This window comes from Vulpes vulpes, chromosome 10 (assembly GCF_048418805.1).
Source record: "Vulpes vulpes isolate BD-2025 chromosome 10, VulVul3, whole genome shotgun sequence".
NCBI classification, from domain to species: Eukaryota; Metazoa; Chordata; class Mammalia; order Carnivora; family Canidae; genus Vulpes; species Vulpes vulpes.
The window spans coordinates 67,976,323-68,001,878 of record NC_132789.1 but is presented as its reverse complement, the minus strand read 5'-3'; the positions used below and the strand labels follow the sequence as shown (position 1 = coordinate 68,001,878).

The following is a 25,556-nucleotide window of genomic DNA, read 5'->3' as shown; positions in this document are numbered from 1 at the left end:
CCCTTTCTGCAAGTTGTTTTTGTTATCTGAAATTCACAGCCCAGACTCCTCAGGCTGCTCATCTTTCAGGATCTAGTTCAAAGAGCATCTTCTGTGTGAAGCCCTCCCAGGCCCCGGTGGGTTCCAGGAGCACTTTACACAGCTCTCGGTTATGACACTTAGTACACTTTGTCCTGCCCTGCTGTCCTTCACCCGTCTCTCTCCCCATCAGCCTTCAGATTTCTCGCCAAATGAGTCTTGGCGCCTCCGGAGCCCAGCATGGGCCCATCCCAGGGCAAGATCTCAATAAATATCTGATGATAAATAAGTAGAGTGACTGAGTGAGCAAGTGTGTGTTAAATTCAAACGGATCAATTGATAATTAAAGTAATGAATGAAGTGATGCTTGACAATTCCATATGCTGACAAAAATAAATAAATAAATGCGGAACGTTAACAGTAGCTAACATTAGTGTCCTGCTTGCTGACTGTCCGGGGCTTCTGTCCTCCATCCCCCAGGGGGATTATCTTATTTCATCTTGGCAGCAACCCAAGATGTAAGGGCTATTATAATACCCATTATACAGATAAGAAAATGGAGGCATTAGGCTAACATTTTAAGAGCTTGATCTGATCTGGGATCTGTTTATTCTATTAAGCAGTGGAATTCCTCATTCCTCGGGCCTTCCACTTGCCTCGGGGGAGGTCGAGGCCACTGGGGGTTGGGAGGAAGGTGTGATCAGGCTCTGCTTGTCCCTCTGCTCTCCCCCCACCCTGGGTCTTCCACTAACAAGGAGGTGATGTCCCATGCAGTCCTCCTGGCAGGTCCCACGGCCTACCCTGTCTTTCCCGATGGTTGAAGCCTCCCCAGAATTGGCCCCAGCTCCCTACTTCCCCTAGGAGTGCTTTTCCTTGCTAGCTGTCAGGTGTGGGTCGTGGCAGAAATTGAAGTGAAGTGATAGGGAGGTTTCCTGGTCCTGGGATAACTACCCTCCGCCTTGGGGCGAGGGCCATGCGGAGCACCTTGCATGCCTCGGCCTCTCAGTCTCTTCCCTGCCCCCCGAGGTCGGCGGCTGCATCCCTCAAGGTACCTGCGAGCCCCTGAGATTGCCATGGGCTCAGCACCTCTCCGCCTGTCCTGGAGGCTGGAAGCAGAGCCAAGTCCGGGCCTCCAGCTTGAGGCCGACTCAGCAGCTACCCATGGATCACCCCTTTGGGATGTGCTCGTCCTCTCCCCACCTGCCCGTCGCCACCAGCACCCTTTGGGGTCGAGCACCGGGGCCATCACCACTTTCTCTGGCTGGTGCCCAGGGTCTCCTTCAAAGCCTCACGTGGAGGCAGCTTTCGAATCTACTGATCTAAAACACCCACGGCGCTCAGGGCCGCAGCACATGTGCTGGGCAGACACCCAGGAGATTCTCCCGGCCCCTGCCCGAGGATGCACGCAGATGCACCAAGGGTCTGCAGTTTTCCCAGGGCTGCACTTGTTGCGGGGACCACCAGGCGCTGCATCACGATCTTGTACCCCTGAAACTAATATCACACTGTATGTTCACCACCTGGAGTTTATTTACTTATTTTTAAAGATTTTATTTATTTATTCATGAGAGACACACACAGAGAGAGGCAGAGGGACAAGCAGGCTCCATGCAGGGACTCGATCCCAGGACCCCGGGATCAGGCCCTGAGCCAAGGTAGATGCCCAATCCCTGAGCCACCCAGGCGTCCCCACCACCTGGAATTTAAATAAAAACTTAAAAGTCACAGAGATCTAAATCATTGGTGTGAAATTAGAGAAAATTAGAGACCGAAGCCGAGGACGCCAGCAGGTAAGAGGAGCAGCGCCCCAGGAAATCCCAAATCCTCTTCCTGACTTCTGCCCTTCTTCTCTGCTCCTTGGCAGCTCCGGGCTCCCAGTTTGCTCCCAGTTTGCTCCCAGTTTGCAGCCGTTGCCGCTGATGGGTGCTGATAAGCTGTTGCGAAATGATGCACCAGTGGGAGAGAGGAGGCCCAGAGTCCGCACCCGCCCAGCTTGCTTTGTGAAATTCCAGACTGTTTAATCGGCTCTACCTCACCCCCAGAACTCCGGATTCCACTTTTCTTAATGACTTCCCCCCCCCCTCCTTAAATGCCTACACAGTTATCTTTGAAGAAGGAGAAAAAGAATAGATGAATCACTTGCAGGAAACGGGGGGCAGAGACATGTGGTTGGAACGGCAGATGGCAGTGTGTGTGGGCACAGGGCTGTGTCTGTTGTTCCTTCCACCACCCTCTGGAAATGAATCCTTTTGGAAGAGTACATTCATTCCAGGGTGGGGGCTGCGCCCTCTTTCAGGTGCTAACATGCAAACCCATAGCCACACGGATCCCTCTCAGACATCCGAGCTCCAGGGAGAGAGTGGAAAACTCAGGCCCCGACCATCTAGCCTCTCCTCCAGGTTTTGACATGAAACCTTCGCAAGGGACAAACTACAGACGCTTAGTGGCAACAGACTTTCTCACGCTGTCTCCTTTGCCCCGCAGGATGTGATGTAACTACATAAATATTCTCTCCATGTCACAGGGCAAGCTCCTGACCTCATAAGGGATTGGCAAACACCTATAGGGAAGCTGCGGGGAGATGCAGATTCAGGTAAACTATGCATAGAGGCAGGGAAACCCAGACTGTTCTTGGTGGGGCTCTGGGGGGAGGGGGTGTCACATGAAAAGGATATGAAGATATTTTGACCTCGTAGACAAGTGCCCATGTGTTGCTCTTCAAGGTACCTCTTGCTGTAGGTATGGAGATGACACCAACTGGGGCGGTTCCACTTGGATAGCTGAACTAAGGTTCTAGAAACCCAAGAATTCAAGAGAATACACAATTTGATCAACTTTTTTCAGAACTTCATGTAGGCCCTCCTGTTACTTCTACTTAAAATTTCCAAGGGTCACCTGGATGTATCTGCTAGGATAAGTGGTTTGGTATTTTATCTTTAGATGTATGAAACTCACTTCACAGATAGACTCTCTTCCATTGCTGTTTCCCTGTTTCCATCGCTGCCATCTGCCCTCCCGACCCTAGCACCGTACTACAGGACCCGGTTGTGTGCACACAAATGTGCAGAGGGATAAGAGCTTGTCACCTTTCTCCTTGGTGTGTAGAAGTTGAAAAATACTTCTTAGCACAAATTATAGACCATTTGGAAACAGCGTTGTGGTTGGAGCGTTTTTAAAATTAACAAACACTCTTTTAAAAATGATCCTTAATAATAAAAATCATCTGAGTAAGAGTGAGTAAACTCAGTCCAGAAACCCATCTGAAGAGCCATAAACAATCTTTCTTCAATCATAAATCCCATTAATAATAGAATTTCTACCCCCATACTCATTATGACTGGGTGACTCATTTCTCTGAAAGTCCTTCGTCTCAACCTTCACAAAAGCACTAATTCTTGAATCCTAAAAAGCTTTACAATTATTTTTCACAATTTTAAAACATGACTGTACTGGACTAAATTTTGTGCCTCTCGACATTCCCCAGCCCCACCTGATCCCCGGGCTTTGGCCTCCTCCTGAAAGGACAGAGCCCTGAGGGTGCAGCTTTGGAGAGACCTTACCTGCTGCAACAGGAGCCAGGGCCTGCTCCGGGGCTGGGTCTGAGCTGATGAGGCTCTCGTACCTTCTGGATGGCCGGTCCCATCCCATGGCTTCCAGGCAGCTGAGGATCATCTCCCCCACCCCGAGGAACTGCCTCAAGGTGACTTGTAGGACAAGCAAGGAAATTCGCAAATTTCCTTGTGGGGTTATTACCAGTTCCTTAACATGCCACCTGGCATCCGCATTCCTTCTTTCCCCACTTTCTCTCGCTTTTGAAGCCTTGAGATTGCACCTTCCAACACAGGCTTCACAAGGGATCTTTGCCTCTGGTTTTATTTTCTAGAAAATTTGACCAAGATAATTATTTTCTTTTTTTAAAAATCACATTATAGCTTCAATCTGGCCTCCTGCTTATAGTTTATTTTCTTCCTAATTAGAAAGATGAATGGAGATCTATAATCCTTACTAAGATTACCTAGAGCTGGTCCAATGAAGTGTGTTGGGGTTGAGAATATGTTTCCTGAATCGCATTCACCTAACTTTCCTGTGAGTGAGTTGTTTTATTTTTGTTTGTTTGTGTTCTTTTTTTTTTTCCTCACCGCAATAGGATTGTAGGACTGGATATAGTCGCTCTTTTCTCAGATGACTGCTTCTGCCCAGCGTGGGGTGGAGAACCAGGACAACAGACAGTGGCTTTTCCCATATATCCACCCTGCTATTTACAAACCTACTTCCTGATCTCCATCTTATTATCCCCGATGGTGTCTTATACCTTCATTATGTCCTTACCTCCCATTTCACTTACAGCGAATTCCTTGATACGTAATTGTGATAGAGTCAGTTCAGAGTAATATTCAAAATCCTTTTGATTCAGGACATCGTGTAAAATATGTATCTTGTAATCAGCAGCTAAAGAGCATCAGCTGCCCAGAGCAATGTGATGGTTGGGGAGCGTCAACAAGACCCTTTGGTGCCACAAGTCTTCCCCCAGCCTGAGAAAGAGAAGTCGAGGGACTTTTTCACTTCTCTGTTTAATGGGTCAGCTCATCTCCTCTCATGGAGGGAACTGGGGGGTGACGATAAAAGCTTGTAGATGCTTGGTGTCATCACCCTTCCCTTTCCGCTGGGGCAGAAGGCAGGTCCTGCAAATGCTTGGCGAGGAGGTTAGGGATGTTATCTTAATGAGCTAAAATTCCTCAGAAGGTTTGCATAGATAATAATGGCTGAGGCAGAGCTTAAGACAAACAACCTTTCTGGGATTAAAACAAAACAAAAACCAGGGCTCTTTAACCCTGAGCAATTCTAAGGAGTGAGAGCAGTTTTAATTAGGACAGGAGATTTAGAATGAGTTGAGAAGGAAAAGTCAGGCAGCAATGAGTTTTGGATCAGAATGTGCTTTGGGAGTTATCAAGTATCTCTTGGTGTTTTCTGTTTGAAAGTAATGATTGATTAATGGTATTTAAGTTCAGTGGCTACAATGAACGTAATATTTTGGTCAAAAGTAAGATGTCAAAAAATAAGATAGGATTTTTATTTTACTGATTTTTTTTTTTTTTTTTTTTTTTTTTGGCAATCAGAGATGGGTAAGGAATGTGAATAGAGGGCAGCTCAGCGGTTTAGTACCGCCTTCGGCTTGGGGTGTGATTCTGGAGACCCTGGATCAAGTCCTGCATCGTGCTCCCTGCATGGAGCCTGCTTCTCCCTCTCTGCTTCTCTCTCTCTCTCTCTCTCTGTCTGTCTCTCATTAATAAATAAATAAAATCTTAAAAAAAAAAAAAAGAATGTGAATAGATGGTTAACAGGAAAGGCAATCGTAAAAAAAAAAAAAAAAAAAAAAAAAAGGAAAGGCAATCGTACAGCTTTTAAATACACAAAAAAGATGCTCTCCCTGACTCTTAATAAGAGAGATGCACAGTAAAGTCACCACGGGAGGGGCGCCTGGGTGGCTCAGTCCCTTAGACGTCTGCCTTTGGCTCAGGTCACGATCCTGGGGTCTTGAGATCGAGCTCCGCATCCAGCTCCCTCACCCACTGACCCTGCCCCCTTCCCCCTGCACCCCGCTCATGCTATCTCTCTCTTGCCTGCACCCACTCTGTGCACTCTTTCAAATAAATAAATAAATAAATAAAATCTTAAAAAAAAAAGTTACCACGAGATATTGATATTCATCTATCAGATTGGCAAGATATCTGAAAGCACGCTGTGTCAGTAAGCTATGGGGGAAAAACATCACTGGTGGGAATGCAAACTCGTACAATCTCTGACTGGGGGGTCTGGGTGAGAGCTAGCAACATTATAAACTCATATACTCTGACCAAGCAATTGCACTTTTAAGAATGTATTCTGTAGGGATCCTTGGGTGGCGCAGCGGTTTAGCGCCTGCCTTTGGCCCAGGGCGCAATCCTGGAGACCCGGGGTCAAATCCCACGTCTGGCTCCTGGTGCATGGAGCCTGCTTCTCCTGCTGCCTATGTCTCTGCATCTCTCTCTCTCTCTGTGTATGACTATCACAAATAAGTAAAAAAAAATTTTTTTAAAAAAAGAATGTATCCTGCAGATATACTCACGTAGAAAGGGGATAAATGTGTACAAGACTGTATTCAGTGCAGTCACTGCTTGCAGTAGCAAAAAAGATCCTGCACAACTTCAATATCTGTTGATGGGAAGATTAGGCCATGCGTGCCCACGTGATGGAATACTACGTAGCCATTAACAAGAACAAGGAAAAAAAAAAAAAAAACAAGAACGAGGAAGCTCTATGTTTCCTGATATGAACCCATCTCCAAAATGTGTTCGGTGAAAAATCAAACTGCACCCCTGTGTGTTTAGGCTGCCACAGTTCTGTGATGAGAACATCAATAATACTAAATGTGTACGCGTATACAGGTGCAGACTCTGGGCAGGTACCCAGAAACTAGTTAACAGTGGTTGGCTCTAGAGAGAAGAGCTAGATAGCTGGGAGGGCCGACCTCTACAGTATATCACTTCTTCCCTTTGGAATTTTACTCCACGCACAAGTATCACCTGTCCGTATTGAACTCACTAATGCTTTCTTCTCTTTTCAAGAGAAGAAAACCCTCTGTAACACATGGAGACATTCGAGAGGGGGGTCTCATCTAATGCAGGGAGAACTGCTCCCTGTAGTTCCAAATCTGCTGACAGGAGCATACACGTTGTTGTTGTTGTCGTTTTTAAGTAGACTTTGTGTTTTAGAACAGCTTTAGGTTTATATCAAAACTGACCAGGAAGTCCAGAGATTTTTTTTTTAATATATTTCCCATCCCCACTCATGCACAGCCTGCCCCATTATCCACATCCAGCACCAGCATGGTGTTGATGAGCTTATATCAACATAACTTATCATAATTGATGAGCTTACATAGACACATTATTGTTACCATAATTGATGAGCTTATATCAACGCATCATTATCACCCACAGTCTGCAGTTTACATAACGGTTCACTCTTGATGGTGTACTTTCTGTGGATTTTGACAAATGTATAATGAGACGTATTCTCCATTACAGTATCACATAGAATAGTTTCACTGATTTAAAAATCCTCTGTGTTCCACCAATTCATCACCCCCTCCCACTAACCATGGGCAGTCACTTGATTTTTTATTTTATTTTATTTATTTTTTATTATCTCCATAGTTTTGCTTTTCAAGAGTGTCCTATAGTTGGACTCACGGAGTACGTAGCCTTTTCAGGTTGGCTTCTTTCACTTAGCAATACGCATATAAGTTTCTTCCATGGCCTCTCATAGCTTGATCGCTCATTTCTTTTTAGTGCTGAGTAAGATTCCATTGGATGAATCACAGTTTATTTATCCATTCACCGACCCAAGGACGTCTTGGTTGCTTCTAAAGTTTTGGCAATTTTGAATAAAGCCACTATAAACATCCGTGTGTAAATTTTTGTGTGAACATGTCTTCAACTTTTTGGGTGAAGACTGAGGAGCGTGACTGCTGGATCATATGATAAGGGTATGTTTAATTTTGTTAGGAATTTGCCAAACTGTCTTCTAGAGTGATCACACCATTTTGCATTTCTACTAGCAACATAGGAGAGTTTGTGTTTCTCCACATCCTCACCAGCTTCTGGTGATGCCAGCGTTCTGGGTTTTGGCCCTTCTAATAGGTGTGCAGTGGCATCTCATTGTTGATTCAATCTGCATTTCCCTGCTGACATTGGATGTGAAGAATCTCTTCATATGCCATCTGTATATCTTCTTTGGAAGGTGTCCATTAAGGTCTTTAGGCCATTTTTTAATCAGGTTGTTCATTTTCTTACTGCTGAGTTTCAAGTTAGGTAACAGTCCTTTCTGAGATGTGTCTTTTGCAAATATTTTCTCCCAGTCTGTGGCTTGCACATTCCTTCCTTCCTTCCTTTCTTTATTTTTTTTTTAAATTTTTTCCTTCCTTTATTTCTGTTTTTTTTTTCAGAAGTGAATGTCACCTTGCTAATTTAATTTCTGTCTGAAGCAGAAATTAAATTAGCAAATGGCTACATTATTAACAAATGGATAAATCTTTTCTACTTTCCCTTTATAACTGACTCTTTGTTGTCAGCACAGCTATGTTTCTAGTTTTTTCCTGGAGCCCTCTGTAGTGAAGGAATCTAACGAGTAATGGACGAGTAGGTGTAAAGGCAGACTGTGATATTGTGATATTTTTAACTGCCCTTAGAATATGATCTATTTGTATAAGGATTAAAAATGATTCTTCTTCTGTGATTTGTAATCTCTCAATTGCTTTGGCACAAAGTTTACCAGTAAGTTTTCCAAGAAGTGTATATTAGGAGAGAACCAATGAATTAGAATAATTTATTGTACCAGAGCAAGTATTTCATTAAAGAGAACTCAGGTGAACATACCTGAGAAAGAAGCATTTATTATCTTCTCTTTATGTGTTCCTGACGTGTCTCCTTGCTGTATCACTCTGCAACCACTTGGTTGTCATATATAAAGGGAAGGACTCTGGATGGATGGACTATCACGTCAGTCACCCAACATGACCAGCCTTTTGGATCTGGAACTTTGAATTGTCCTAATAGCATGCCGGATGCTATCTTTGTAATATTCTCTCTTATGTCACAATCCCGCCTTTTAGCTCTTGGAAGGGAGTGTCTCAGTGTGATTTACCTTCCTATCCTTCAGAATATCTTGCACCAACTCAGCAGGTAGCCCGAGCATGGACTTTTTAAAAGGTAGAAGACAGGGGCACCTGGGTGGCTCAGTGGTTGAGTATCTGCCTTCGACTCAGGTCATGATCCCGGGGTCCTGGGATCGAGTTCCGCATCAGGTTCCTCACAGAGAGCCTGCTTCTCCCTTTGTCTCTGTGTCTCTCATGAATAAATAAATTAAATATATTTTTTTAAAAAGGTAGACAACAAAGTGATTTTGGCAAAATTTCAAGCATTTTCTCACTAGTGCTTTCTGTGATAGATACCCATGATACTTTTCCAAAGAGAGGAGAGAGTTCTGGTGCAGTCCAGGGTGGTGAATTGGAGATCTAGTTGTGGGAAAGGGCTGGGCAGCAGGTGGAAAGGGCATGGCCAGGTGCTCTTTGCTTTGAGGACAGACTCCGAGACCCAGAAGGTGAGCACAACCTGAAAGCCTCATGCCCAGCTCTCCAGTTGAACGGCCCCGTGTCACCCCATCCCTGAACATTGGATGCTCCCCACCCCCACTGCCACAACATGCACGATAGGAGCAGCACTCCTTACACTTTTGTTTGTAATGAAAAACGACGAGGTGACAGGCTTTCTTTACAAAATGTCACTTCTGCAGCCAAACATGTTGCAGTGGCATTTTCATCCTAAAGGTAAGGGCCCCTTTTATCAGAAATACCACTTCCTGGGCTGTGAGCCCCTGAAACTAACTGCTGCAGCCTCCTCCCTCCAGGGAGCGCTTCTGATGCTTTCATCGGCCTTCAGCTTTACTGGGGGGCTGGAATTTTATTTTATTTTTTTTAAGTAGGCTTCACCACAGGGCTTGCACTCACAACTCTGAGATTCAAGACCTGAGCTGAGATCAAGTGTCGGACGTTTAACCAATTGAGCCACCCAGGCGCCTGGGAGGCTGGAATTTTTATAACAAAAAGTAAGAGGCAAAAGGCAGTTCCTCTCCAGGAGCGGAATTATAGCAGTGGCATTTAGAATAACATTGCCCCCTCTTTCCTGGCTATGATTATAAGCATCTCACATACCTCCCAATGTGAGGGAAGGTAAGTATTTTGTCATCTTCTATTAATAGGGAGGGGTTCTGAGTCACAGAAGGGCTAAGTGATTTTTCTAGCCCCAGAAATAAGGGAAATAAAATGAAGCAGGATGGTGAGTACGTTATTTTAGGAACAGGACGCCTGTGGGCTATAGCATCATTTTCCTGGACAATTGCAACTGCTTTGTAATTGGCCTTCCTGCATCTGGTTTTTCTCTCCCCTGCAGTCTACTCACTTCTTTGTTATCAGAATCATACTCTGAAATCATGTCACACCCTTGTATAAATATCTTTGATGACTTCTCGCTGCCTAATGAAAAATGCCAAACTCCTTAGCCTTAGCATCCGAAGCCCATTACCATCTGGCTTGAAACGAAGTTTTCTTATGTGTTTGCTGCTCTGTGCCCTCCATGAAGTTGTCATGCACGTCCATGGCTCCAAGCCTTTGCTCATGCCACCTGTCTCTCAAGCTTAGAGTGCCTTTCTTCGCCTGCCCCTTCTGGGGGGGGGGGGGGCGGGGGGAATCGGCTTATCCATGGGGATCTAACTCAGATACTGTCTTCTCTGGGACACTTCGTAACATCCAAGGCCCATGAGCCATGTCCTCCTTTTGCTTCCCTCTCCATACATAGTACTTCCCTTCTGCTGCAATGACCCTATTTATCACTACATTCTAGCTACCTGGACATGAGTCTAACCCAACCACTCAGACTTACTTTTTGTGACACCAGGGTCTAAGTCTGATCTCCACGTGTCTCCAGCAATCATTTCAGTTCCAGACACATGGTGGGTGCTCAAGAACCTGATGCTGTTTTCAAGAGAAACATTCTTATCAGGTCAATCCACAGGCGGTTCTGGGTACAGTTGCAGGCCTCATGCAAAGAAACCAGGGTGCGTGCCAATTCAAGAATCGAGCTCTCAAGGGCAAGCAGGTTAGTTATGTTTAACATTGCATTCTTCCGTTACGCAGTTCTGACGTTTGTGCGTTGAGGTAACCGTCCAAAACATTTCTATACTTCTTGCCTAGATCTGACAGGTGAGCAACCTGGCTGTCTGGGATATCATTCGGAGCTTTCCAAAGTCTGCCCACCTGTATGAGCCATTCCTGGCTGCTGGATTATAAGACAGTTGCCTGGGACCTCTCTCCAGACATTCTGAATCAGGGTCCTCGAGTTAGAGGCCTGCGAGGCCTGTGAACGGCGAGCAAGTACCTCCAAGGTGTTCCTCAACATTTGAGACCCTCTGGTCTGGCTGGAAACCTCCCCCTAGGCAAGCGGATTGATGGGGAACAGGTGCTGTAGACCCTTGTAAGCCAGATGCTGGTTTTCAGCTCAGGTTGCATATGAGAATTCCCTGGGGGATTTTTGAGCCCTACCCATACCTGGGACTCCCCATCCCCTTACATCATTTAAATCAGAATTATGGAAGACAGGATTTGGGCATTATGTCTTTGGGACCCTTTGCTTCTGAACCAGTTTGGTGCTAGAATAAATGTCAGATTCCTTTGATAAAAATCACAGGTCTCTAGTGGTTAGGGCTCCTGTTTACATCACACTCCTCACTGCACTCAACCTCACTCTCACTATAGAAATAAATCTCATACCAAGTTTAACAAGTAAAAAATTGCATTTCAGCAGCTAAGGACAGTTTATGCAAACTGTGTGTGGCTGGGGAAAGGTTTTTCTCTCTACCCTCGGTGCTTTGACTACCAGCACCTTGCATGAGAGGGTCGTCCTAAAGGAAAGGCAGCAATGTTCCCAAATCAAAATCAGCAGAGTTTATAATCTCATGGGAGCAGGATCCTAGGTGAAATGGGGGGGGGGGGGTCGGTTTGCAGGGTCCAGGGCTGGAGGCTGCTTGGTTACACACGGAAGTGGGCTGCAAGATCGAGGGTCCTAGCATTCTTCCTCTGACAACCACCAATTTCAATAATAGAAATATATATATATATATATATATATATATATATATATTTTTTTTTTAGAAATAATTTTTAAACTTTTTTTTTTTTTATGCGAAACTGAAACAACAATGACCAAAAAACCCAAAGAAACTCTTCTGGTCACTAGGTGGAAGGTGTTCATACATATTAAAGAATGTCCCAGCTAAGTATCTGTTCCTAAAGCATTAGAGTGCTACAGGATTTACTACCACCTTACTTTAAAGTAAATTACCACAGGGACAATAAGTCAGAGAAATCCCATCACAAAGTCTTTTCCCCTGAGAAATGGTTAGGCACAAGATCAGGGAGGGGAAAGGGGGGGTGTAGGGGGTGTGACTTAGCAAGCATTTAGACTTTGGGGGTTCAGGTAGAGAATCTAGAAGTTCTTGTAGGTGCAGAAAAACCCCCTGGGACTACACCAAAACCTGCATACTCCTCAGGTGTTTAACAAAAATAACCTTGGAACCATACATGTGCAAAAATCACTACGGAAATTGTGCCTGGCAGCTGGTCTGTCTCCTTAGGGCTAGGGGTGTTCCTATAATGTGTCCTCCAGCACAGCACCCTTCCCCCACAAATGGTGGGGGAAATTCCTTTCCATCTACCGAATCCTGGCTCTCATACCTAGCTCTGACCCACTCCCTTTCCCTCCTGCACCTGAAAAGCTCCTGCTGGGCAGGAACTCAAATGGGGGAATGGAACCTACCAGAAGATGAAGTTTCTTTCTCTTTCTTTCTTTCTTTCTTTCTTTCTTTCTTTCTTTCTTTCTTTCTTTCTTTCTTTCTTCTTTCTTTCTTTCTTTCTTTCTTTTTTTTCTCTCTCTTTCTTTCTTTTTAATTTTTAAAAGATTTTATTTCTTTGACAGAGAGAGAGAGCAGCAGCAGGGGGAGGGGCAGAGAGAGGGGGAGAGGGAGAGGGAGAAGCAGACTGTCCGCTGAATGTGGAGCCCAACGATGCAGGGCTCGATCCCAGGACCCTGAGATCATGACCTGAGCCAAAGTCAGACGCTTGACCGCCTGAGATACCCAGGCGCCCCAAGGCGAGGTTTCTTAGATGCAAGGAGGTCTTAAAAGCTTGGGGACGCAGTAGAGAAATTGGTTCGGAGACAGAGAAGCCAGATCACGGAGAGATGGTGGTTATATCGTTGGGGCAGGTAAACTCCCAATCCCCCTCTTGCAGGACATGAAGCTAACAGGGCGAGCCTGCAGGGCACCTGGGTGGCTCTGTCACATAGGCCCGGGACTCTTGATTTTGACTCTGGTCATGATCTCAGGGTTGTGGGATGGAGTCCTTCATGGGGCTCCACACTCAGTGCAGAGTCTGCTTGTCCCTCTCCCTCTGCTCCTCCTCTGCTCTAACTCTAAATAAATAAAATCTTAAAGAAAGGAAAGGAAAGGAAAGGAAAGGAAAGGAAAGGAAAAGGAAAAGGAAAAGGAAAAGGAAAAGGAAAAGGAAAAGGAAAGAAAAGAAAAGAAAAGAAAGGAAAAAAAGAAAAGAAAGAAGAAGAAGACAGGACTGGCCTGAGCTGGCAGTGATGGGGGGTGGGGTGGGAGACATCCAGGTCTCAACACACTGAGAAACTGCAATTTCTGGGCTCTTTACATCACTAGCTAAGGGGATGGTAAAGCAACTGACTCTTCTCAAAATGTCATTTTTCAAGATCTTGTATGGCTAGTTTTTCTATTCCTGAGAACAAACTGACAGTGTAGTGTTTTTTGCTACGTGACCCCCTTTCAGCCATTTCAATCAACCTCCATTAAGAGTTGCGTGTGTATGTGTGTGTTCATAGTAAAAACAGGTAACTACCAATGAATTAGTACTGTTTCAGGACCCTTCCTACCCCTTTCCAAATGGAAGTCATGTACTACCCTAGGCTTGTAATATAGTGTTCCCATTTGACAGATGAGGACACTGAGGCATAGGGGGATTATGTGATTTCCCCCAGGATCACACAATTAGACAACTGGCGAGCCAGGATTAGAATCCAGGTTGGTCTGACTCCAGAACTCTCGGTCTTGACCAGCAAAATAAAATTTAAAAAATCATGTAGAAGCTGCCATTTTATAACAGGTTGATTTTTTTTTTTAATTGGTTGAATTCTTAACAGGCTGCACGGGGTCATGCTTTAGGGCTAATCCTATCGATTAGGGGAGCAAAACATACTTGAGAGGCTTTCAAGGAGATGCGAGTTTGGACTCCAGTGTAATTACCTGATATGTGAGTCCAGCCTTCCCCACTATGAAACCATGGTAATTGTGTATCTGCTTGGCAGGGTTATCATGGTAGTAGTTAGATCTGATATATTCAAAGCTTGAGGTGGAATAAATTGTAGCCATTATGGTTTGTGTCTTTTTATCTCTCCTCCTCTTCCTCCTCCTCTTCCTCCTCCTCCTCCAAGGATACATCCAAATACAACTTTTGTAATTAACCCACCAAGTGGCCTATAGCCCTACTGCTTAGACTGGAGTTTGGAGGCCCCTGGGGTTCCCTCAATATAGTCTGGAGGATCTGAGCGTCCTTAAATTCGATAAACTAAGCTAAAGCCGGCCTTGTATTGGGGACACACACAGCCATTTTCACTGATCGCTGAGGCAGAAAGGGCTGACAGGAAATAGTGCCTACTTAGAGAAATAATTCCTTCTCTTACACAACAGCTATTTGTATTGCTCACACCTGCGTAAATAAAGGAACACAAGATGAGGAGAAAAGTCACCAGAGGAACCACAGCCCACACAGGCACAAGGCAACTATTCTGCGTGTAGACGAAGCATGGCTAATGCCCAAGAAGCTTCCATGATGCTTCATGACATGACGGGGAAGCTTCTGGAAAGACGGCTGCACGTAGTTCCCTGCCCCCTGGTAGGCAACGTTAAGCCTAATTTCCCGCTCCAGGTATTGCTAGGCTTCGGAACTAATACAACGGGAAGCAAGGGGTCATTGTTCCTTTTCCAAACAACGACAGTAACAAAGCCTCAGTGACGACTTCTTACACAGACATTTACGATAGACACTTTTAGATTTCTTTTTGAAAATAAAAGATATGAAGGAAGAATCAGTGAATCACTGGAAAGACGGCGACAAAAGCATCTGAAAGAAGAAGTCAACATTAGTACCTTTAAATGTACTTCTTTGTGAGACTGTCCAGCTTCAACAGAATATTCTAGATTACGTCTCCATGGGCCCCGGAATGTAAACCGACCTGCAATCCATTGGGTGATGGGGAAACAAAAACACAGGAAAGTTGATGAAGATTGTAATTTTTTTGAACAGCTTAGCCTGCTCGGGGCCTAGGTCTGAATTCCACAATAGTTTCTATTTTTCTTCGGGTCCGATCATCCCGGCAAGGTGTAAAAGTGCCATCTAGTTTGTCAGAAAGCTCCGGCCACTCCCCAGATGGGACTGTGGACGTGTGATTCCGGCACTGCTGCCGTCTAGCTACCTGTTAGTTGCTGTCTCACCTGGCCCGCCTCTCCCCCGACCCCACACACTGTTTGGGAAAATCCTTAGCCTGTGCTTCCTACGACCCTGCAGCGCCTCACCCAGGGGCAAGCTGCTTGCCTGCAAACCGAGCTCAGCAGTCATGGTATTTTCACTTGGGGCTCATATTTGCAACTCCCTTTGGTTTTCCCTACGTACATACAGCCTAAAATGTGCAGAACGTGTTTCCTTTTGTCAGTCCTTTGGGCCTCTTGGGTTCCACATCTCCTGCTGTTCAGACAGAACTTGCTGTCTTTTTGAGGCACCTGCCAGGAGAGCTCAGCTTGAGTTTTGTGAACCCCATATGCCCCTTAAAGCCAGACTATGTCAAGCATGTTTCTCAACCGCAGTGAAATTCTGTTGTGAGATTTAGCTGCTCAGAAAGCCACTGGCTGTCAGGTCGCGAAGGCTCCTTGGGACTTCTAAAAGTGAGTCGTGAATATGTCACAAGACTACATTTGGAGTCAGAACTTCCAAAACGCTCTCTCCTTACTAACAGAAAACCGTTTAACTATTTTCACATGATGTGTTAATCGATGTTATTGTATTCACAGAGATTACGCCAAGAAGATTAAAGGGCATGCTAACGCTTTTGGGTCTAGTAAACCACGAGTGTCCTCAAACACAGGAAAATTTCTGCAGAGTTGGAATGCTTCTCCAGCAGGCGACCTAATATTCGTGAGCAAAAGACTTACTTTTAGGGAGCTTTCCAAGGGGACCCACCTGATGCAAGAATTCAAGCATGGGTGCTTGGTGCATGCGCACAAATACATACACACAGAGAAGTTAGGATGTGTAACATCGCTTCTGTGCACTCATGAGGAGTAAGAGATGACCGGCTTTGCTCCCCGGTCTGGAAACACAGTTCTCTGGGTATGAATGATACCGTCAGCAGGGAGCTGGGGGCTCCGGAAATCAGGAGGCCTGTGGTCCTTCCTGATGCTAGAACTTTTCTGAGCTCTTTTTCCTAAGAACCTGGGCCAGGATGATGAGGTTCAAGGCAAGATCACCAGCAACAGGGTGTCAGCTTTCTGCAGAACTGAGCCAGTTGAGTTTTAAAAACATCATCTTTCGAATACTCATTTTGTGCCCTACACTTTTTGTGTGTCTCTAATCCTCCTTGTCCTGTGATGAAAGTATAATATTTCCTAATTTTACATACTGCTAAACACCCTTCTTTGCTTTGTTTTTCCCTACAGTACTTTTACTTCCTAATATATTGTATAATTATTCTGGTTATTGTCTGTCTTCACTAGAGTAAGCTTTGAGGGTGGTGGTAATATTGCCTCTTTTATTCCCTACTGATTTCCGGGAGCCCAGAATAAATAAGTGAATGAATGAATGAATGAATGAATGAAGGCCCAGAGAAGCTAAGTGATTTTCCCCTTAGCTTAGTGAGTGGCAGAGCTAAGGTCGGAACCCAGGCCCATGTGCCGAGCCGACATACTCGATTAGTAATGGCAGTTGTTAGGATTTGAGTCTAAGACAAACTCCAAGGAAGAAAAATATGAAGTATTTAGCGAATGGCTGACTAATGAAGAAGTGCATGCAGAGAAAACCCAATGTAAAAGGAGCGGGGGTTAGGAGTCTAACTTTTGATCTTTGACATTTATGGGGAAGGTGCGACAGAGAGTATGTGAAGCTGGAAAAGCCTACTGGTCAAAATTCAAAATGTAGAACCGAATCCTTCAAATTTTGGCATGGCACTGTTCAGTTCGCAGTCTCCAGGGTAAGCTGTGAGATGTGTATGTGGTCAACCTTACTGGTCTGTACAGGGTCTGGCCTCAAATCCTGACCCCATTGTTTGTTACTGTATGACTTCATACAAATTCCTTAATCTTTGTGAATGGGGATGATTTACATGGGTTTTCTGAAGACTGACCAAAAATATGCAAGTAAAGACTGAAATCAAGACCCAGCCTTTCAAGCAGTAAATGCCCAATTTACATATCATTTCTACTCTATCAATTTGGTGTGGTGGGGAAACGGGGTGTTTTAAAAGCGGATCAGTTAGGGAGAAGTTAGGGAGCTGGGTACATTGTGTTAACCATGTTAAAGGATTTGGACCCTGGTCTGTAACGGCACCTACTTTGCTCCACAGCTGAATTGGGACGGATTAAACGACCTAGGGCAGTCCCTCAGAGGGCTTCTCTGTAGACTAGGGAGTTCTGGGAGGGCTGTTAGGCAGGCCCTCCAAGGGCATCTAGATATGGACTCAGAACACTGCAGGTTGGGAATCCAGAACGATAAAAACATCAATAGCTGAAAGCACATCAACATCATGCTAGGGCATTTCACCCATTCAACCACCACAGAGATCCTATAAAGCAAATATTTTTATTATCTTCATTATGCCACGTGGAAGACGCAGTTCACAACAGATTTAACCAAGGAAGTGACTGGGGCCCAATTTCAACCCTGGCCGCCCCACTCCAGGGGCCCCTTATGCTGCCCTTCTTAGAACCCGGTGGTCAGAATGCCATTTTATAAAATGTGCTGAGAAGCACCGACATTCCGTTGCCGTAGGGTTCAGATCCACCTTCAGGTTTGAGGAGCGTTGCAATTATCCTCCCAAATCTACCTCCAAGTTCAGGTGAGGGAACTTGGAAAAAAAAAAAAGGTTTTATTTATTCATTCATGAAACAGAGGCAGAGCCACAGGCAGAGGGAGAAGCAGGCTCCCTGCGGGGAGCCCCATGTGGGGCTGGATCCCAGCACCCCGGGATCACGCCCTGGGCCCAAGGCAGGCGCTCAACCGCTGAGCCACCCGGGGAAGGGCGCGTTTTAAGCAGCGAAGTAACCGCGATTCCCCAGTCTCTTCTGCTGGAGGCCCCGGGCCGAGGCCCGTGTGGTTCGCGGGTCCGCAGCTGGGCGCCCTGCCGCGCCCCCAGGTCCCAGCGCCCCAAACGTCCCGGGGCGCGAAGGCCTGTAACAGGTGGGGGCGGATGGGAGGCGTCAACTCCGGCGCAGGCCTCCTCCAGTTGGAACTAGAGACATCCAGTGAAAATACGGGAGTTTTGTTCCAAGGGATGCCCAAAAAAGGGAGAGCGCGCGGCAGCCCCCCCCCGCCCCGCCCCGCCCCCCGCCCCGTCGTCACAGACGCTCCTCCGGGGCGGCCCGCTCGCAGCGCAGCGCAGCGCGGCTCCAAAATTGGCAGCCCGGGCCTCGCAGCCGCCTTTTTTAGCCTGCGTTCCCCCAAACCAGGGAAGAGGCGGGTGACTAAGAATGCAAATCGGAGCCGGGGCGTCCGCAGGCAGGCCCCGTGGGCGCGGGGCGTCTGGCTGGGGGAGACCCCGCGACCTCGGGTGCCCCGCGCTCGACCCGCTGGGGGGGCGGGGAGGGGCGCCGGGGGAGGATGCTCCCCGCCTCCCGGGCGGCGGCGGCGGGACCGGGGCGCCCCGTCTTCCGCCGGGGGGTAGGGAGGGGAGGCCGCGTTAGGGACGCCGCGCCCGCCGCACGCAGGTGGCTTTCCGCTCGGGAGGGGCCGGCCCGGCGCTTTTCTCTAACAATAGGGCCCCGCGCGCCGGGAATGCGCCCCCCCACCGCGCCGCCGCGGCCCCGGCCCGCCCCGCCTCCATCCGGTGCCCGGCCCGCCCGGCGCTTCCCGGGTACCTGCTGCTCCCCGCGGCGCCCAGCCCTCCCTGCGAGCCGGGGGACCGGGGGGAGGTCTCGGCAGGCGCCCCGCCTCGCCCCTCGCCCACCCCAGGCCGTGAGCGGACCCCGGACCCCTCCGCGGGGCCGCCCCGTGCCGCGAACCCCGGGGTGGGGGTGGGGGGCGGGGTGCTGGGCGGGAGCGCAACGCGCAGGCGCGCCCGGTGCTGCGCAAAGTGCCGGGCGCCCCGGGGCGGGGGTGGGGGTGGGGGTGGGGGTGGGGGAGCGCCCGGGTGGGACGGAAGGCTCCCCTCCCACGGACCCCCCCGGCCTTGCGGGGGGCCCGCGCGCCCTACCTGCACCGAGCCCAGGCAGCCCCGCCAGCCCGGCTCCTCTGTCGGAAGCCGAGCTTGCTGCCCAGAAATGATTAACGAGCGCAGCTCCCCAGCGCGCGGTGGGTGACCGCGGGAAGGCGGCGGGAGGGGGCGGGGGGGGGGGACTGGATCCCCGGAACAATGACGGCTCATAGCGCCCCAGGCCACTGGAGAGGAATAAAAACATCGGACTGGCCAACCAGTTTGTTTCTGCAGGCTCCACTGTTTAAAAGGAAAATAAAGTTAATTTAAATGCAATTTAAGACAAAACCCTTTCTCCCTATCATCTGGACAAGCCAGGCATTTGTTTGTTTGCTTGCCTTAAAAAGTGTCGACAAAAATCCTAGTCTGTTTCGAAAAGATGTTGGATTAGCATTTAACACCTCACCGGTCACTAAAGCCCAGGCAGTTCACCAGCCCCAACACAGCCTCGGCTAAAAGAACATCAGAGCAAACAGAGCTGGGCTTTTTAAACGGGCAAACAAATGCCACACACCGCCGAGAGGGGGGGAGGAGGGGGGTCCAGGCGAACTCCGGTCCAAATGAGTTTAAAGGGAATTAAAAAAAGAAAAAAGGAGGGAGGGGGGGGGGAAGCACAAGTTTTCTTAAAGCTGGCCTTGCGAGCCCAGGCGTCACGAACAAGGGCTTTTGTGCCTGCTAATTGCACCGTTTGTGCGCAAAAGTTCCGACGCGAAGTGTGAACTCTCAACAGAAGGAAACATGAGACAACTGGAGTGCCCCGGCTTCTGTGCCCTGCTCCTCCTCCGCCGCCGCCTCCTCCTCTCTCTCCTTCCTCCCGCCGAGCCCGCTGTTGCAGCTTGTTTGCACTGGGGCTTATCCGGAGCGGAAATTCCTTTCCGTTTTTGTGAATGACAAACTCATTAACAATTCATCAACACAACCTGTTCCAGCCGGCCCGTCCCCACGGCAACAGCCCCTTCCGCAGCGCGCTCATTGGCTGGCGGGGAGAATGTATCCATTGAGACGCTCGCTGTTTGTATCCATTGAGGAGCTGCCTCGCGCAGGGGGTGTGCGAGGGCTGAGTCCAGGGGCGAGTGAGCAAATCGAGGTTTGAATAATTCGAGGAGAGAGACGCCCGGGCGGATTTGAGGTGCAGCCTTGAAGGGAGGGATTAGGAGCCGCTGGACTTTCTTTCTTTCTTTTTCTTTTTCTTTTTTTTTTTTTTCTTCCCTTCCCTCCCCTCTGAGTAGCAGGGAGTCCGAATTAATTGGATTTCATTCACTGGGGAGGAACAAAACTGTCTGGGCAGCTTCATTCAAAGAGATTCATTGACCCCGAGAGCGAGCGGCTGCAGCTGGGTGCGGAGGGAGCCGCCGGCCCCGCGTGCCCCGCGTGCCCCGCGTGCCCGGCCGCTGCCCCGGGTGCGGGGAGGGCCAGGTGGAGGTAGCGCCCCGCTGCTCCGCGAGCGCGCCCGGCCTATGCCTGCCCCGAGGGCCGTCTGGTAGGCACCCGCCCTCCCCGGCAGCTCGACCCCCATGATAGATACGCTCAGACCCGTGCCCTTCGCGTCGGAAATGGCGATCAGCAAGACCGTGGCGTGGCTCAACGAGCAGCTGGAGCTGGGCAACGAGCGGCTGCTGCTGATGGACTGCCGGCCGCAGGAGCTGTACGAGTCGTCGCACATCGAGTCGGCCATCAACGTGGCCATCCCGGGCATCATGCTGCGGCGCCTGCAGAAGGGCAACCTGCCCGTGCGCGCGCTCTTCACGCGCGGCGAGGACCGCGACCGCTTCACGCGGCGCTGCGGCACCGACACGGTCGTGCTCTACGACGAGAGCAGCAGCGACTGGAACGAGAACACCGGCGGCGAGTCCGTGCTCGGGTTGCTGCTCAAGAAGCTCAAGGACGAGGGCTGCCGGGCCTTCTACCTGGAAGGTAGGCAGGCGCCGGGGGAGCCCCCGGGCGCGGGGCGGGGGTGATGGGGGAGGCCCGGGGTTGTGGGGTGCAAGTGAGGCCCGCTGCGCCCACGAGCAGCCTGGCGCAGGATCCACCCGCTTCCGGCCGCGGACACGCGTGGTTTCTTTCTAACGAGTTCCCCTGCCTGCCTGCCCGTAATCCCCTCCACCTGTGCCTGCTTCCTACCGTTCGATTTTGAACTACGATTTGCAAGACGGCAGAGGCCCCTGGGCAAGGGGGACGGGACGGGACGGGCAGGGGGAAGGAGGTGGGGGGTGGGGCTGGGCTGCAGATTTGCACCCCCTCGCCCCTCAAAAAAAATTTAGAAAAGTTGCCATTTTGTGCATTTCCGGATTTTCCAGGGAAGGCGGGCCTGTTCGTTCCACTTCCCAGGGTGCACATTTTTTTTTAAGTGTCTCTCTCTCCTGCGGCTGGCTCGGGGTGGAGGGGGTTTCGGAGGGTGCTGTGGGGTGGCCTGCGCCCGCCCGGCTGCGGCTCTCGGCTCTCGCAAGCTGTGAAAACTACTACGGGATCTCAGGTTACACGATTGCTCTTCTCGCCCTGGCAGGTGGCTTCAGTAAGTTCCAAGCCGAGTTCGCCCTGCACTGCGAGACCAACCTGGACGGCTCGTGTAGCAGCAGCTCGCCACCGTTGCCAGTGCTGGGGCTCGGGGGCCTGCGGATCAGCTCCGACTCCTCCTCGGATATTGAGTCTGACCTTGACCGAGACCCCAATAGCGCGACGGACTCGGATGGCAGCCCGCTCTCCAACAGCCAGCCTTCTTTCCCCGTGGAGATCTTGCCCTTCCTCTACTTGGGCTGTGCCAAGGACTCCACCAACCTGGACGTGTTGGAGGAGTTCGGCATCAAATACATCTTGAACGTCACCCCCAATTTGCCGAATCTCTTTGAGAACGCAGGAGAGTTCAAATACAAGCAGATCCCCATCTCGGATCACTGGAGTCAAAACCTGTCCCAGTTTTTCCCCGAGGCCATTTCTTTCATAGGTGAGACTAATGAACCGTCCTTCCTCAAGACTTTTAAATGCAAAATTCCCAGCCATTCATAGAACCTAAGCTGTTAATCTTTCTTGCCGCTGGCTAGCCCGGCCGACTGCAGGTCTCTAATGTTACGGGGGTGGGGGTGGGTTCTTAATTCTGGTTTGTCTTCTCGCCAAGAGGACAAAAAGTGCCTTTCGACTTGGCTGCAAACCACAGGTGTATTCGAAACGGTGTTCCTCCAGTCTTTGCATTCACTCATTTGAAAGCAGCCTGTGCATAATCAGGCAAGAGAATTTTCTCGCAGTCTTTGGACTTGGGGAAGGCTAGATGAGAGATGAGAGGACTCCCTACGGACAGGCATTTTAGCATCGCTTTATGATTTTAAAAGCCCCGGGAGTTACTGTAGGATAGCGGGCTAGTTGTTGGAAACCCCTCTGAATGCTGGATGTTGTAATCCAGTTGAATGTTACTGTGATACCGGTTAACAGTGAGACAGTGGTAACCTGAGCCCAGCAGGAAGGACTGTGGGCTGGAAGCCTGGAGAAGCGAATCTCCAGGCATTGTAATGCATTTCCTATTACAAAGGAACTCATTTTCAGGCCATGTCGACATCCTGTTCCTCCTAATGGGCTGTCCCCTGTGACTTCCCTCTCTCTTTTAAAATGCCTGAATACCTCCATTGTTAGCTGCACAACAGTTGGAGAATAATTTAATAGACCCTTGCAGTCTGCTTGTCTGTATAAAAGGCATTCAAGACCATATTGCAGGGTTTCTGGTATTCACATGCTGAGGCAAAGAATGCACACATTAAGGATTTTTTTGTTGGCAGAAACTTAATACAAAAGCTCCCTTTTCCGAAAATATCTGAAATATGTAATTGTGCCCAGTGTACATGTTTTATCGCAATGATACATTTGCTGCTGCCTGCGGGGCTCAACTGCCACACACGATTCTTTCGTCTTTCTTTCCTTCCTTTTTTTTTCCTCCTAAATTCGGTTCTTAGGCTGATCATTCACAAAGAGTGATTTTTGGTCTACTGAAACCTTTGCTTTCCTTTTTGTGTTTACAGATGAAGCCCGGGGCAAAAACTGTGGTGTCTTGGTGCATTGCTTGGCTGGCATCAGCCGCTCGGTCACTGTCACTGTGGCTTATCTTATGCAGAAGCTCAATCTGTCAATGAACGATGCTTACGACATTGTCAAGATGAAGAAATCCAACATCTCCCCCAATTTCAACTTCATGGGCCAGTTGCTGGACTTCGAGAGGACGCTTGGACTCAGCAGCCCCTGTGACAATCGGGTCCCCGCGCAGCAGCTCTATTTCACCACCCCCTCCAACCAGAATGTCTACCAAGTGGACTCCCTGCAGTCCACGTGAAAGGCCCCACGCCCCTCGGTGGGATATGTCCGTTCCTTTAGCCGTTTCTCTTGGCAGCATCAGCTGGGCTGCTTTCTTTGTATGTGGCCCCAGGGGTCAAAATGACTCCAGTTGTCTGTATTAGACAAGGTTCCCAAATGTGGAATTGGTTATTACAAAGGCAGAGATTTGCTCCACTCTTGTTGGAAGAACAGAACATGCTGTGTAGATCCAGGCCGTAGGTTTGCTCCATACCTATGTGTACAGCCTACCCATGCAGGGACTGGAATTTGAGCGTTTTTCCAGGTATATAGGGTAGGACCAAATGGTAGGGGTAGGAGCGTGTGTTCTCTAGGGCCTTGTGTGACTGTTTTCCTTTTGCATCTGGAACTGACTATATATTGTCTTCAGTGAAGACTGATTCAATTTTGCATATAGAGGAGCCAAAGAGAGGTTTCAGCTCTGTATTTGTAGTATCAGTTTGCAAAAAAAACAAAAACAACAACAAAAACAAAAAAACAAAAATAAATAATAATAAGTAAAATAAATCTGATACTCCATTTGATCATTGTAAATATTTGATCTTAAGTCACTTGACAGTGTTTGTTTGAACCGTGTTTGTTTTTTCTTTGATGGGTTTAAAAGAAATCATCCAAAGGGAGAAAGAGCAGTACGCCACTTCTGAAAACAACAACAAAAAAAATAGAAATGTTTGCTCTTTTCTAATCCAAAGGATATATTTGCAGCATGCTCGACTTCACCAACTCTGAATGACGTTTTCATGGACACTGTTATCACTGAGACCTTGGTATGGTGCAGCCTTTAATCTCTTTCATATATCTTCCTTGTGATTTTTTTTTTTTTCCTCTTACTGTAGTTTGACTATGCCTTACCTTTGTAAATATTTTGGCTTGTGTTGTCTCAAAGGGGATATCTTGGAAAGACACCAAAATCATGGGCTCACTTTTTTTTTTCTTTTTAACTTCAGCTGTGCTAAACAGTATATTACCTCTGTACAAAAATTCTTCAGGGAGTGTCACCTCAAATGCAATACTTTGGGTTGGTTTCTTTCCTTTTTAAAAAAAAAATTTGTATAAAACTGGAAGTGTGTGTGTGAGCATGGGTCCCCGTCTGATAGGTGAAGTGCATATGATTGTGAAAGGGAGAGTTAGGTCGCTCCATTATGTTCATGGTGTAAAGTTTTGAGCTGAAATTTATTATAAGAATGTAAAACCTTAAATTATTAATAAATAACTATTTTGGCTATCGAATGTATTTTTCTTTTTTAAAATCTCTCCATAATTGTACCTACATGTGAAATGATACTGCGGAGGAATTTTTTTTTTTTAGTGGAGGAGTGCTAGTGGCTTGGAAAGTACTGTAGGAACAGCGGCACAGAGTTCCCAGGGTTTCAGCAACCCCAGGAATGTTTTTCAGGTGTAGTTCATGAAATTAGTTTTTTGCTTCAAACAAAGATGGCATCAGAGAGTGAACTGACTGTATTATGTGTCCCGATAATACTTTAGGGATACAGTTCTGGCTTGTTTAAGAAAATAGTAATGCTCTTGATGAAAAATGAAGCCATAGAGCATACCTTGTTGAGAAAATAAGGTTTGGATATTCAGGACTTGTCATAAGGGGGGGGGGGTACCCGCGGAAGAAGAAGAATGGTGTTAACCTCTCTGCTTCTCTGTCAGGGTCTTCTACTCAGTAATACACACGCCAGGGAGAAAACGGATAATTCTCTTTCTGGTTTGTTCCTATGGCAATTCCACCTGCAAATGATCCTAGTGTCAGAATAACAAATGGACCAGGAGTGAGGACTCCCCTTGGCTTTCTCATATACGTGGCAAGGTATAGCTAAGCTTCTTGCTGAGCCTGGATGTGGGCCTTAAAACTTGACATTGGCACTTGGGATCAAGCTTTGCCAGTCCTGTTCTAATGTGCTTTGTGATTCACTGGTTTAGAATGTGGGCCAGAAACCACTATTGAACCTTAGGTTGAGGTTATTTTGAACAGTTCCTTTCAAGGTAAAGGCTTAATATCCTGTCACTTTCCCTGGGACATCCACTCTCCTGGTCCCAAGTGTAAAAATACACAAACCAAAATAAAGGGCAGGC

At 47.9% G+C, this 25,556-nt stretch overlaps 1 protein-coding gene across 1 annotated transcript; it reads left to right on the top strand.

Moving 5' to 3' along the window:
* Positions 1–20,166: 20,166 nt before the first annotated feature.
* DUSP6 (dual specificity phosphatase 6) lies at positions 20,167–24,707 on the top strand. The gene is made up of 3 exons (XM_025992204.2): positions 20,167–21,059; positions 21,649–22,086; positions 23,150–24,707. The coding sequence occupies exons 1-3, from the start codon at positions 20,660–20,662 to the stop codon at positions 23,455–23,457; spliced, it is 1,146 nt and encodes a 381-aa protein (XP_025847989.1). The 5' UTR covers positions 20,167–20,659; the 3' UTR covers positions 23,458–24,707.
* The last annotated feature ends 849 nt before the right edge of the window (positions 24,708–25,556 follow it).

Excerpts from the sequence above, each read along its gene's own strand:
- DUSP6 (XM_025992204.2), top strand. The coding sequence starts at position 20,660 with ATGATAGATACGCTCAGACCCGTGCCCTTCGCGTCGGAAATGGCGATC. Across the intron at positions 21,060-21,648 it reads CCGGGCCTTCTACCTGGAAG|GTGGCTTCAGTAAGTTCCAA; the intron begins GTAGGCAGGCGC and ends TCGCCCTGGCAG. Across the intron at positions 22,087-23,149 it reads CGAGGCCATTTCTTTCATAG|ATGAAGCCCGGGGCAAAAAC; the intron begins GTGAGACTAATG and ends TTGTGTTTACAG.